The sequence below is a fragment of the Mustelus asterias genome, chromosome 5, assembly GCF_964213995.1.
Source record: "Mustelus asterias chromosome 5, sMusAst1.hap1.1, whole genome shotgun sequence".
In the NCBI taxonomy this organism is placed as follows: domain Eukaryota; kingdom Metazoa; phylum Chordata; class Chondrichthyes; order Carcharhiniformes; family Triakidae; genus Mustelus; species Mustelus asterias.
In genome coordinates this window covers 31,665,737-31,680,893 of record NC_135805.1, presented here as the reverse complement: position 1 = coordinate 31,680,893, position 15,157 = coordinate 31,665,737, and the positions used below count along the sequence as shown (strand labels likewise).

Sequence of the window (15,157 nt, the reverse complement as noted above, 5' to 3'; positions counted from 1 at the left end):
AGAATCATAGAACCTCTACAGTGCAGAATCATCGAATCCCTACAGTGCAGAATCATAGAACCTCTACAGTGCAGAATCATAGAATCCCTACAGTGCAGAATCATAGAATCCCTACAGTGCAGAATCATCGAATCCCTACAGTGCAGAATCATAGAACCTCTACAGTGCAGAATCATAGAATCCCTACAGTGCAGAATCATAGAATCCCTACAGTGCAGAATCATCGAATCCCTACAGTGCAGAATCATAGAACCTCTACAGTGCAGAATCATAGAATCCCTACAGTGCAGAATCATAGAACCTCTACAGTGCAGAATCATAGAATCCCTACAGTGCAGAATCATAGAATCCCTACAGTGCAGAATCATCGAATCCCTACAGTGCAGAATCATAGAACCTCTACAGTGCAGAATCATCGAATCCCTACAGTGCAGAATCATCGAATCCCTACAGTGCAGAATCATAGAATCCCTACAGTGCAGAATCATTGAACTCCTACAGTGCAGAATCATTGAATCCCTACAGTGCAGAATCATAGAATCCCTAAAGTGCAGAAGGTCTGTACCAACCACAATCCCACCCAGGCCCTATCCCCGTAACTCCACATATTTACCTTGCTAATTACCCTGACACTAAGGGGAAATTTAGCATGGCCAATCCCCACCTAACACACAGATCTCTGGACTGTGGGACGAAACTGGATGAAACCCACACAGACACGGGAAGAACGTGCAGACTCTGCACAGACAGTGACGCAAGCCAGGAATCGAACCCGGGTCCCTGGCGTTGTGAGGTAGCAGTGCTAACCACAGTGCCATTGTGCCACCCAGAAGGAGGCCATTCGGCCCATTGAGACTGCACCAACTCGCCGACAGAGCATCTTTCCCAGGACCGGCCTCCTTGGATTTTCCAGCCCCACCCATCGCCGGGATTGTCCAGTCCCTCCAGAAGTCAGTGGACTTTTGCCTGTCCTGCTGTATCCCCTGAACCGGGTCCCGGGATTTTCCAGCCACTCCCGCCAGCTGGATCTTCGGTTCCCGTCGAAGTCGACCCCTAGCGGTGATGGCGGGGCGACTGAGCTACACAAAAGTCCACAGCCTTTGGTGGGACTGGAAGATCCCACTGACATCCAATGGCTCGCTGCACCCGCTGACAGAGAGCCCATCATGATGGGGGTGAGGGAATCTCAGTGCTAATGTGTGAAGTACGACGGAGACAACTCCAGAGATAAATTGAACATATTGATGTGAAATATGTAACATTTTTGTTTAACACTCTTTTTCTGGACTTGAGAAATAATCAGGTTATGTAATTACAGGCCGATAAGTTTACCTGAGCAAAACTTGTCAGAAGGATGGATATTGGAATTTAAATTAATTAGTCAGTGAAGGTCATGTGTTGTTATCAGATTCTGATGAAACAAATAGTGAAATTGTTAAATGATCTGTTAGAGCACTGGAACCACCGGTGGCACAGTGGTTAGCATTGCTGCCTCACAGTGCCAGGAGCCGGGTTCAGTTCTGGCCTCGGGTCACTGTCTGTGTGGAGTTTGCATGTTCTCCCCGTGTCTGCGTGGGTTTCCTCTGGATGCTCTGGTTTCCTTCCACAGTCCAAAGATGTGTGGGTTAGGTTGATTGGCTGTGCTAAATTGACTCTGGTGTCAGAGAGATTAGCAGGGTAAATGTATGGGGTTATGGGAATAGGGCCTGGGTGGGATTGTGGTTGGTACAGACTTGATGGACCAAAAGGCCTCCTTCTGCACTGTAGTGATTCTATGAATTGATAGGAATCAACACCCTCTGATTTGATTTGATTTATTATTGTCACATGTATTAGCATACAGTGAAAAGTATTGTTTCTTGCGCGCTATACAGACAAAACATACCGTTCATAGAGAAGGAAATGAGAGCGTGCAGAATGTAGTGTTACAGTCATAGCTAGGGTGTAGAGAAAGATCAACTTAATGCAAGGCAAGTCCATTCAAAAGTCTGACAGCAGCAGGGAAGAAGCTGTTCTTGAGTCGGTTGGTACGTAACCTCAGACTTCCATATCTTTTTCCCGACGGAAGAAGGTGGAAGAGAGAATGTCCGGGGTGCGTGGGGTCCTTAATTATGCTGGCTGCTTTGCCGAGGCAGCGGGAAGTGTAGACAGAGTCAATGGATGGGAGGCTGGTTTGCGTGATGGATTGGGCTACATTCACGACCTTTTGTAGTTCCTTGCGGTCTTGGGCAGAGCAGGAGCCATACCAAGCTGTGATACAACCAGAAAGGATGCTTTCTATGGTGCATCTGTAAAGGTTGGTGAGAGTCGTAGCGGACATGCCAAATTTCCTTAGTTTTCTGAGAAAGTAGAGGCGTTGGTGGACTTTCTTAACTATAGTGTCGGCATGGGGGGACTAGGACAGGTTGTTGGTGATCTGGACACCTAAAAACGTGAAGCTCTCGACTCTTTCTACTTCGTCCCCATTGATGTAGACAGGGGCATGTTCTCCTTTATGCTTCCTGAAGTCGATGACAATCTCCTTCATTTTGTTGACATTGGGGGAGAGATTATTGTTGCCGCACCAGTTCACCAGATTCTCTATCTCATTCCTGTACTCTGTCTCGTCATTGTTCGAGATCTGACCCACTACGGTGGTGTCGTCAGCAAATTTGAAAATCGAATTTGGCTCAGCCACAAAGGTAAATACGTGTGATCCAATTGGAAAATGCTCTCTACATCGGTTATATATTTGGGTAGATGTTGGGTTGTTGTGCTGCCACTTTAGGGCTCCGGTCACATGTTTAGTTTGTGATGGTATCGGCTGCTTGGTGGGTTTTTAGTCAGTCCAGCCCAAGCCTTTGTACAGTGAACAACTTCTCAATAAACCTGCCTTGTTGACTGCGACTACTCTTCCTTTTATCCTCACGAGTACAACATGTGCCACAACATCCTTTAGCAATCTTGAAAATACTTTTCTGATCGACAATTGCTTTAAACTGCGATTATTTTTGTTTCATTCTGTAGGTGGCTGAAGCCAAACCACTTTTAATTCAGGCGGATGTTATGCAGAGAGAACTCGAGAGCTGTTTAACACTGGAGTACACGACTGACAGTTTACCTCTTCTCCTCCACCAGGTTACCTGCTGTTTTTAATACATAAATGGTGTAAAGTGCTGTCAATTTCACCTGGTGGTGGGGGTTCCAGTCTGCCCAGCTGTGCACTCAGCCCCAGTGTCTGCACACAGCTTTGATTTGAAGTTGCTGAGGCTTCGCAACAAGCAAAAATCATTGAAAACCTCTCCATTCCAATTGAACCCTTTGATCGCTAACAAATTCAACTTGCACTGCCTTGAAAAAGATTCTATTGACAGCTGAATGGATTTCTGCTCCAGCCACCTGTGTTTATTTTCATTTCCCTTCATGGTTGAATGCAGCACAGGCGGCACGGTGGCACAGTGGTTAGCACTGCTGCCTCACAGCGCCAGGGACCCGGGTTCGATTCCCAGCTTGGGTCACTGTCTGTGTGGAGTTTGCCCGTTCTCCCCGTGTCTGCGTGGGTTTCCTCCGGGTGCTCCGATTTCCTCCCACAGTCCAAAGATGTTCAGGTTAGATGGATTGGCCATTTTAAATTCTCCTTCAGTGTTCCCGAACAGACGCTGGAGTGTGGTGACTAGGGGATTTTCACAGTAACTTCATTGCAGTGTGAATGTTAGCCTACTTGTGATGAATAAATAAACTTTACTTTATCTCAAGTACCCCATTGATTCTGACCGCAATGTTGAAAGAGTCTAAACCTGATTGATAGCCTGTGATTTATTCAAAGCCATTGTGGTTTGCAAAAGTGGAAGTGTGAAATTGACATCTCCTCTCTATCAGCGGACTTCAAAGGGGTCTGCTCACACCTGCAGCTTCTGACAGGGAGATAGGAAAATCTCTGCTGCAGAATGGAGTGCTGCAATGATTTAAAATCCTGCCGGGTGACCAGGGGACATGGAGATTAAAGTGCCCTGGCCACTTCAGAATTTTCACAGCTGTCAGGCAGGAATACAGATGTTGATCATAGGGCTGCCTGAAATCATCATGCCAGGTGTGACCTTCAGGTCTGCCAAGGCTAGAAGGGGCAGTCCAGCCATGATGCCCCCGTCCCGGCAGAGAGCGGTGAGGTCAATCCCTTGCCCTCAGCCTGAGCCCACCCAATCCCCAGGACCCCTGGAATGGAGCTAAGTACCTGCTAGGCTATTTCAGAGGGTGGTTAAGAATGATCCGTATTACTGAAGATCTGGAATCATCCACACTGGAACAGGTAAGGACAGCCGATTTCCTTCCCTGCAGGACATTTGTGGACTGGATGGGTTTTTACAAGAATCTGGTAGTTTCCTCCAGTAATAGCTTTAGTTTAATTAATTGAATTTGAATTCCCAAGTTGTCGTGATGGGATCTGAACTCGTCCGGATCATTAACCCAGGCTCCTGGATTACTCATCCATTAATGTGACCCCAAACTACCATACCTGGAACGCTAACTCTAACACCCAAAAAAGTGCTGCATTTTTCCTGTGGAAAGGTGGCAAGTTGGCAGAATGGAATAAGTGAGATAAATATGACTTTTCCAATATGGTCAGAGCTTCCGACTTATTCTGACAGTGAAATCTTGATCCATCTCAAGTAAAGTACAAATGGCTGGTTCTTGCCTCTTAATTCCATCAAACGTGCATCAGGTTAACCCTGCTAACACTGGGTGAAAAACATGAATATAGTCAACTTTATCCCATTGCAAATAGAAAATAGAAGCAGGAGTAGGCCATACGACCCTTTGAGCCTGTTCCACCATTAAACATGATCATGGCCAACCTTCTATCTCAATGCCTTACTCCTGCCCTCTCCCCATATCCCTTGACACCTTCAGGGTCTAGAAATCTATTTCCTTCTTAAATAGATTCTTGGCCTCCACAGCCTTCTGTGGTAGAGAGGTCCACTGGTTCACCACCCTCTGAGTCCAAAATGTCTCTAGCTGGAATTCTCTGGTCTCGAACGCCCTGCTACCGCTGCCAGCGAGAACGGAGAATTTGACGCTCAGCCAGCTCTCTGTTCACCGCAGCGGGACTGGAGAATTCCAATGGCGGGCGAGGTCGGAGAATTCCGGCCTGTGTGTTTAAATCAATTGCTGCTGTTTTCACTGAAGATCATTTTGGTCAGTTTTTCACAGATCGGGTCCACCAGCTGGTACAGTGCAAATATCTGCACATGCTCAGATGGAAGAGATTTTGTCAGCGTTCAAGCATCATTGAACAAATTTATCCGCTGTATAAGGTAGGCCACAAACGATGACCTTTGAACTTCTTCACTGGCAGAGCAATGCAGTCACTGCAAAGTAGGCCGTTGTTGCTCGAATTCATTTGGCAATTCCAAGGGACAGTAGTTGCTTGGGGAGAGAACATCAGATAATGATTTTGGAAGCGAATGATTTGTTGTGGATGGTTTTAAATCTATTCCATTGCTGGTAAAATCTGACATTGCAGTAAGAGTGCTTCAGAAACTGTATACAGTTCTGGTCACCCTATTATAGAAAGGATATTATTAAACTAGAAAGAATGCAGAAAAGATTTACTGGGATGCTACCGGGACTTGATGGTTTGAGTTATAAGGAGAGGCTGGATAGACTGGGACTTTTTTCCCTGGAGCGTAGGAGGCTTAGGGGTGATCTTATAGAGGTCTATAAAATAATGAGGGGCATAGATCAGCGAGATAGTCAACATCTTTTCCCAAAGGCAGGGGAATCTAAAACTAGAGGGCATAGGTTTAAGGTGAGAGGGGAGAGATACAAAAGGGTCCAGAGGGGCAATTTTTTCACACAGAGGGTGGTGAGTGTCTGGAACAAGCTGCCAGAGGTAGTAGTAGAGACGGGTACAATTTTGTCTTTTAAAAAGCGCTTAGACAGTTACATGGGTAAGATGGGTATAGAGGGATATGGGCCAAATGTGGGCAATTGGGACTAGCTTAGTGGTTTAAAAAAAACAGGCGGCATGGACAAGTTGGGCTGAAGGGCCTGGCTCCATGCTGTAAACCTCTATGACTCTATGACTCTAAAAGTAATTTGTTGATTTGAAGCACTTCAGGATGTCTCTAGCTTGTGACAAATTGCTCTTTCTTTCTAAAAGGTGCAAAAGGTGCGCCCCCAGAGCATTACCTGGATCTCTGGATAATCACGATGTGGAGATGCCAGCATTGGACTGGGGTAAACACACTAAGAAGTTTAACAACACCAGGTGAAAGTCCAACAGGTTTATTTGGTAGCAAATGCCACGAGCTTTCGGAGCGCTGCCCCTTCGTCAGGTGGAGTGGAGAAATGCTGGTAAAATCTCCATTCCACTTCTCCACTCCACCTGACGAAGGGGCAGCGCTCCGAAAGCTAGTGGCATTTGCTGCCAAATAAACCTGTTGGACTTTAACCTGGTGTTGTTAAACTTCTCTCTGGATACTCTCAGGGTCTCTGGATTACTAGCCCAGTGATAATTCCACTGTGCCACTGTGCCTCCCCATAGTTATTTCTGTTTACCGCTGTCAGATATAGAAACACAGCAGCAGGGCCCCTGGCTGTTTTTGAATAGGGGGCCTACCTGTGTTTTGTTGAACAGCCAGCTTTACCCTCAGGAGGAGAGAAACTTTGACAGATGAGAAAAAAACATCTTAATTTAAGCGACTAGAACATCTCTCTGCTGCCCTCATAGCTAGTAATCCAGAGACTCAGGGTAATGCTCTGGGGACCAGGGTTTGATGACCACCACAGCAGATTGTGAAATTGAATTCAGTAAAAATCTGGAATTAACAGTCTAATGGTGAACATGAAACCATTGTTGGAGGGGAGGGAAATCTGCCACCCTTACCTGGTTTAGACTGCATGTGAATCCAGATTCACAGTAATGTGCTTGACCCTTAAATGCCCTCTGAAATGGCCTATTCAGTTCAAGGGATGGGCAATAAATGCTGGCCCAGCCAGTGATGCCCACATCCCGTGAATGAATAAAAATGTTACTTCTTAAATACATCCAGAGGTTTTGCTCCCACCACCCTGCCAAAAAGCAAATTCCAAGTGTTCATCTCTCTTTGTTTGAAGAAGAATCTATTGTCAGCAGTCTTAAAGTTACCTTTCACTAGTTTAAACTGGTGTCATTATGTTTTACTCCTACTGTTTAAAGTTTTATTCTGGATTAATCTTTTCCATGTCATTGACTATCGTACACATCTCTAAGATACCTTCTTTCCTGAATGAGAAACCCAACTTTCTCTTGTCTTTCCTCATAAACTCCCACCCCTGTCAATAGGGATTAGTCTGTTGCTGTTAAATACAGTACCTTTTCTTCTAAGTTTCCTTTCTTTCTTGCCAACCGGAACTAGACAAATCTTTAAGCGTCTGAGCTTGACCAAAGCACCAAATACATTTGAATGTGATATGGCCTGGGTTTAGATCGGAAGACCACCACGCCTTCTGTCAAGTTCCTCAGGAAATCCAACTCCTTCACAAATCTGGATTGAACCTTGAGATTCCCACTATTATTATGTGGTGCTCTGCAGTTCTGATAAGTTTATCAGTGATGTATTAATGGTTAACGGCAGGCGTAAATGCCTTCCAAAAGACAGAGTTCTGGATAACATTGGCATCAAGGAAAGAGATTTACAGGCAGGGGTAACAGTGGACAGAACTTCACCATTGGTATTCTGTGCAGTCTTTAGATTGGTACAAATGTTGAGATACAACAGTTCTCATTTTCCTGGTGGTAGTCCAAGTCAGAAGCTTGTGCTAAAATCACATGGACTTTGAGTTGACCTTAGAGCTTGTGTTCCTGGTGGTGTGAAATGAGCTTCCTTCACCCCAGTTGCTGCAGTCATCGCGAAGGCTCATTTAACCTCTCCTTTTCCCCACATCGCAGAAACAGATTGCTCGTATTATGAAGGAGTACGATGATGCTCTTCAGAGAGCTCAGAGGCTTTCAGCAGCCAGAGAATGTCTTTTAACAGAAACAGGGAGTGCCAGTAAATATGTGACCCAGGAAGATGTGGTTATCTACCTTCAGTGGTTGGTGTGCCACCTACACTCCCTGACCACCATCCACGAGTACTTGAGGGTAAGAAAAGAATTGAGGATCTGATAACGGTTCTTCTTGTCTGTAATCCTGTTCACATGTACTCTGCTTAGATGTACTTTGAAAACGTGTAGCCGTTCCGTTTATTTTTATGTGGCAGTCTGGTGATTCATTGGAACTATTCATATTTAGGGGTTTTATACTAAAATAATCTCAGTTAACAATAAAAATGTAAGAATATAGGTTTCTATACTTTTATATTTATTTGGTGTAAAGACAAAGGGTAGAATCTTGAGCCCGCATTCTCCATCCACAAAATCGCCGGTGGGGAGATCAAGATCCGGCAAAACTCAAAAATTGGGAATCTCGCCGGTGAGATCACAGTCTCTGATGTTTGCCGCCTGGGCAAGGACCTGATTTGAATACATTAAAATAAATTTGAATCTAATTAAAGACCACCCTTGCCAGATTCTACCCCTCACAAGATTTTCATACCTCGCTGATGTGGCATCATGGGTGGCACGGTGACACAGAGGTTGGCACTGCTGCCTCACAGCGCCAGGGATCCGGGTTCGATTCCCGGCTTGGGTCACTGTCTGTGTGTGGAGTCTGCACGTTCTCCCTGTGTCTGTGTGGGTTTCCTCCGGGTGCTCCGGTTTCCTCCCACAGTCTGAAAGACGTGCTGGTTAGGTGCATTGACCCAAACAGGTGCCGGACTGTGGTGACTAGGGGAATTTCACAGTAACTTCATTGCAGTGTTAATGTAAGCCTTACTTGTGACTAATAAATAAAATAAATAAACATCAATAAGGTTTACAACAGGTTCACCCAGACATGAATGTGTCATGTAGATCTCCTCGCCCCCAGGGGCGCAATTGTCACTATAGCCCCCTGGGGGAGAGGGTCATGGCCAAGCAGTACCCTGGCACTGCCCCGGCACAGGTTGGCAGTGCCAACCTGGAACCCACTTTTTGTGGGCAGTTAAAGGGACAAGATCTGGAGAGGAAACTGGCCAGTGGAGCTGGAGAGTTCCACACCAGGTTTCTTTCCAGAACTGTCACTGTGCCAAATTCTCATAAGGTTCCGTCCAAAGTCCTGTAACAAGCATCTGAATACTGTTCCAGAATCTGCCCAGGACTTCCTTGAGATGAATGTAATGTCTTGAACATTATATAGTATATACAAAATAGATGCCTGACTGGCAAAGTTAGACAAACATTTGGGGGAGAAGGGAATAGAGGGTAGTTTTACTGGAAGACTGGGGGGGGGGGAAGAAATATAATAAAGGGTGCAATTCTAAAGATGCAGGTGCAGGGGGGCCGAGGGGAATACGATGGCAGGGCAGTTTGAGAGAATGCTTAAAAATGCTTAGGAGACCCTGGACTTTATAAATAGAGTACAACAGCAAGGAAGCTATGTTAAACCCGCATAAAACACTGGTTCAGCCTCAACTTAAGTTTTGCATCCAATCATAGTTTTCAATAGAGAATTGGATCATTATTTGAAGAAGGGGCATTTGCAGGGTTACAGGGAAAAGGCAGCAATGTGGTACTAGGAAATTTCTCTTTTTGAGAGCTTACACAGACGCAACCAGTGTTATGATCCGATTAGGGACCAATAACGTTTTGTTTAGAGTGTTTGAAATCACAGTTACCCACTAGGATGATAAAGCTACAAGATTCCATGGTTTTAAACAAAAAAAACAAACTTTACTGTACAAAGTCAAAACTGTAAAACAATCTACAATACTCTAACCTTCAGAACTTACATGAGGTACATCTAAATTAACCGGCAAACTGTACTCGACTACACCACACTCACATGGAATGGCAGGTGCAGCCAAGACAGATCCCATGGATTTCTCAGCCACCCACCCAGATGTCAGTGATCACTATGAGTCACAATATTTCATTAAAATCAGGGGGCGATTCTCCCAAAAAAATTCTAAGTGTCGAATTCATGTAAAAACTGGGTAAATCGCGATGGTTTTTTCAGCGGGAGTTGCAAAATGCATTTCCCACACTCAGTGCACTGCAGAGTGTCCCAGTGTGAATCAGTCCAATAATCAGTGGGCAGGACCTAATCTTGCTGGAGAGGCTGGCTTGGCTCTGAGTGAGCCACTGCGCATGCGCCAATCTGTCAGCGCCGAGATCGGCGCATGCGCAGTAGACCCGCACTGCCGGCCTCCCGATCGCTGGCCACCTCGATCGCTGGCCAGCACAGCAACCCCACATTGCTGGCCCTCCCACCCTCCCCACCCCCCCATTGTTGGCCCTCCCACCCCCCATGGCCTGATCGCTGCCCCCCCCGAACATGCCTGGGCCAGTTTCGATCCCCCACCACCGCCCCCAGCCCACCTCGATGTCCCCTCCCAAAGCCCCTCTCTCCCCAGGCCCTCCCTCTGTCACAGCCCAAGTTCAGAGTGGCTGTGGGACCTCCCACCTCCACTCTTTGTGGGCAGTGCCAAGGTGCCGCCAGGCTGGCACTGCCAAAGTGGCAATGCCCAGGAGGTACCCCCCGGTGCCCGACCCTCTGTGGGGGCCTTGAATGCCCTCTTCACTCCAGCGGGGTCAGTCCTGGGCCTGCTAATGGGATTTAAATTATATGGAAATTAGAATTTCCATAATTTATTCAGCTCTGCGCTGATTTCTGGCGTGGAGCCGACGGCGCCGGATATCTGGCACTCGATTCCCGCCAAACGGCCTCCGCTCGAGTCCCCAGGCCCGCTGCACTACAGAAACAGCACAGCTGGATGGGAGAATCGCCCCCCCCCCCCCCCCCCCCCCGCCCCCCGCCACCCCATGTCCCTCAGTGGGAATTTCAATCCTTTCCCTTTGAAGACCTAGCCTCTGAATTCCCTCAGAAGCCACTCTGGTTCAGACAACCTCCATGAAGCTCACGTTCTAAAGATTAAATCTCTTCCTCTGAGACTGCGTTCCATGGAATTCACAAAGCTACTCTCCCAGCTCTGAATACCAGCACACTTCTTTTGCTAATCTCTGACTGAGCTGACACTGAACTTGGGTTTCTCTGCACTCGAGTCTCCAGCTGCAACAACCCATACGTGGCTCCCTGGGTTTCTCTGAGCTCCAATTATATCTGACATTCTGCCATCTTACTCAGCTCCCCAGGACCTTTCTGAGTCCTAACTGCCTGGAACTTGCAAACAGCAGCCCCCTTTCAGCACACCCTATCCCCTTGCTGCAGAAATCTCAGATAAATCAAAACCAGAGAACTTTGTTCAACTCCACCCATTTCCATGGCAACATAGCCTTTCAGGGTCCATTGAATGACAAAGCATCTCCCTGTTCTGCATTTCTTTGTAAGCAGTGTAGACACCATGGCCGGTCCAACTCAATATTGCAGTTTGTAATTTAATGGCCTTGTACTAGGCTGTGCCCCAGTGCAGAGAGGCTTCCGGGTCCGTTACAACAGTTTTCATTTGCCTCAGTGATGCCCACATCTCGCAGTGGCGTTGCCGTGGCTCTAGTGCTGTCTGATTAACAGGCTACCTCCAGGACCATGGCGCTTCACCAGCCTTGCTCCTGGCATGTGCTGTCCCAGAACCCACATTTGCTTCCAATGTCTGGGTCCAGAAACCTGCAGGAGAATCCAGTCTGTGGATTTTGGAGCGTGAGTGAACGAGGGGAGTGTGAAAATGTGAACGTGATTCCACCTCTAAGGAATTTTTTTCAGGAATGATGGGACGTAAATGCTAAGATGGCTCAATTTCTGTGATTCTTGTTATGTTGCAGGTGTTACAGAATCTGCCCATGTCTCATAATATTGAGGTGATGCCCGAGAGGCTTTCTGATACCTTCACGGATGATGAAGATAAAGGCAGCACCGTCACGTTGCTGTCCTCTTTGTACGCTCCTACACGTCCCAGCACAGCTTTCTCCAGTGTTTCTGGATCTGCCGGTAAGGAATCAAATGTCACGAAGAAGGCTTCACAAACAATGTAAAAGGGTTGCAACAGTCATGTTCAAGCAGCCATTATTCAATGAAACTCACTGTGAAATTACACCTAGAAGTCGCAACTTTAAGAGAAAAATTGGTTGTAGTTTCAATTCAGTTGGGACATCAGCACTCCTTACCTCCCACTAGAAAGTGGGCAGCACGGTGGCACAGTGGTTAACACTGCTGTTCACAGCACCAGTGACCCGGGTTCAATTCCAGCCTGTGTGACTGTGTGGAATTTGCACACTCTCCCCGTCTCTGCGTGGGTTTAATATGAACATAAGAACTAGGAGCAGGAGTAGGCCATCTGGCCCCTCGAGCCTGCTCCGCCATTCAATAAGATCATGGCTGATCTTTTTGTGGACTCTGTTCCACTTACCCGTCCACTCACCATAACCCTTCATTCCTTTACTGTTCAAAGATTTATCTATTCTTGCCTTAAAAACATTCAATGAGGCAGCCTCAACTGCTTCACTGGGTAGGGAATTCCACAGATTCACAACCCTTTGGGTGAAGAAGTTCCTCCTCAACTCAGTCCTAAATCTGCTTCCCCTTATTTTGAGGCTATGCCCCCTAGTTCTAGTTTCACCCGCCAGTGGAAACAACTTCCCTGCTTCTATCTTATCCATTCCCTTCATAATTTTATATGTTTCCATAAGATCTCAACTCATTCTTCGGAATTCCAATGAGTATAGCCCCAGTCTACTCAGTCTCTCCTCATAACCCAACTCTCTCAACTCCGGAATCAACCTAGTGAATCTCCTCTGCACCCCCTCCAGTGCCAGTATATCCTTTCTCAAGTAAGGAGACCAAAATTGTACACAGTACTCCAGGTGTGGCCTCACCAGCATCTTATCCAGCTGCAACATAACCTCGCTGTTTTTAAACTCCATCCCTCTGGCAATGAGGGACAAAATTCCATTTGCCTTCTTAATTACCTGCTGCACCTGTAAACCAACTCCTTGAGATTCCTGCACAAGGATACCCAGGTCCCTCTGCACAGCAGCATGCTGCAATTTTTTACCATTTAAATAATAATCCATTTTGCTGTTATTCCTACCAAAATGGATGACCTCACATTTACCAACATTGTACTCCATCTGCCAGACTCTCACCCACTCACTTCGATTATCTATATCCCTTTGCAGGCTTTCAGCGTCCTCTGCACACTTTGCTCTGCCACCCATCTTAGTGTCATCTGCGAATTTTGACACACTACACTTGGTCCCCAACTCCAAATCATCTATGTAAATCGTAAATTGTTTCCTCCAGGTCCTCCGGTTTCCTCCCACAGTCTGAAAGACGTGCTGGTTAGGTTGATTAGTCATGCTAAACGTGTCGGTTTGGTGGATTTGCAGGAAAACTACGTTGGGTTATGGGGATAGGGCCTGGGTAGGATGCTCTCTCGTAGAGGCAGCGCAGGCCCGATGGACCAAATGGCCTCCTTCTGCACTGTAAGAATTCTATGATTCTATGAAAGATGTGGTGAGTAGCAATCTATGAGGGTCTGTATTGAGGTCACTCTTATTACATCACGATCCTAGATTTAGGGATTAAGGGATTAATATTGAAATGTGCTAATTGCACCAAACTTGAGGCTGGGGAGTTGTTGGTTGAGGGGATGGGATGGGATGGAGTGCCACAGCAAATTGTGGCAAGGGTTTTTCATTAAGGCAAGGGAACAAAGATACACTAGCGGCAAGGCAGATAGGTGATCGGTGATACAGTTCAGCGTAGATAGATGTGAAGTGCTTTGTTTTAAAAATAAGAACAGGGAAAGGAAGTGCGACTTTGGATATTTACCAGGATGTTGCCTGGTTTGGAGGATATGGACTATGAAGTAAAGTAAAGTAAAGTTTATTTATTAGTCACAAGTAAGGCTTACATTAACACTGCAGTGAAGTTACTGTGAAATTCCCCTAGTCGCCACAGTCCGGTGCCTGTTCGGGTCAATCCACCTAACCAGCACTTCTTTCAGACTGTGAGAGCACCCGGAGGAAACCCACGCAGACACGGGGAGAATGTGCAAACTCCACACAGACAGTGACCGAAACCGGGAATCGAACCCGGGTCCCTAGTGCTGTGAAGCAGCAGTGCTAACCACCGTGCCACCGTGCCACCAAGAGAGGTTGAACAAACTTGGATTGTTTTCACCGGAGTGTCTGAGGATGACAGCTTGTGACACTAATAAATAAACTGAAAACTTAAACTGTACTTTAATCTGTTGGTTGCAAATGAAGAATTTACTGTTATTTTATAATGTTAATACATGGTTTATTGTCACTTGGTTGTTGTAATGTGTGGTGTACCATTCTTTGGTAGTTGTAATGTGCAGCGCGCTGTTCCCTGATCATTTACAGGATTCCTATCAGGTAAAACCTCTGCTCTCCTGTCATCAGCTGGAACCCACACCATCTCGATCTTCAACAAATACTCCAGTGTCCTGGGCTTTGAAGGTAAAGATGAAGCAGAGTTTGTGAACATGTGTTGTGAATCTGCCCTGTTGCAGTGGAATGTCCTAATGAAAGATCTTCTGCTGTGAGATATTTACAGCTATTTCCTCCACTGCTTTCACAAGGCTCACCATTGTTGTCCTTGGGTGACAGGCCTCTGACCCAATTGCTGGCAAGTATCCAGGGATCTTAGTCGAGCAGAGATTGAGGAAAGGTACTCCGGAACCAGTGTCCATCAACAGTTCGATGCTAGCTAAGCTGGGCTCCATCTCACTCAACAATTCCCGAGCGTCAGGATCGGGAATACTGTGCCTGAAAAGTTGGCGGAAGCTGATTCCATCAATAGTTGCAGACAAACAGTGGGGGGTTAAGGACTAAGCACAACTGCTTTTTCAAAGAACTAATACAGGGCCAATTGGCCAAGTTCTGTGCTGTATTTTTTTAATTCATTCGTGGGACATGGGTGTCGCTGGCTGGCCAGCATTTATTGCCCATCCCTCGTTGCCCGAGGGCAGTTGAGAGTCAACCACATTGCTGTGGCTCTGGAATCACATGTAGGCCAGACTGGGTAAGGACAGCAGATTTCCTTCCCTAAAGGACATCAGTGAACCAGATGGGTTTTTCTGACAATCGGCAACAGTCATCAGTAGATTCTTAATTCCAGATATTTTTTATTGAATTC

The 15,157-nt window shown here is 46.4% G+C and overlaps 1 protein-coding gene across 1 annotated transcript in view; it reads left to right on the top strand.

Moving 5' to 3' along the window:
- The window catches only part of ccdc162 (coiled-coil domain containing 162), a 224,150-nt gene that overhangs the window by 8,131 nt on the left and 200,862 nt on the right, over positions 1–15,157 (top strand). The window contains exons 3-7 of the mRNA XM_078213536.1: positions 3,007–3,117; positions 5,178–5,291; positions 7,910–8,104; positions 11,818–11,983; positions 14,422–14,478. Of these exons, the coding sequence (XP_078069662.1) occupies positions 3,007–3,117; positions 5,178–5,291; positions 7,910–8,104; positions 11,818–11,983; positions 14,422–14,478 (643 nt within the window). The remainder of the gene's footprint in view (positions 1–3,006; positions 3,118–5,177; positions 5,292–7,909; positions 8,105–11,817; positions 11,984–14,421; positions 14,479–15,157) is intronic.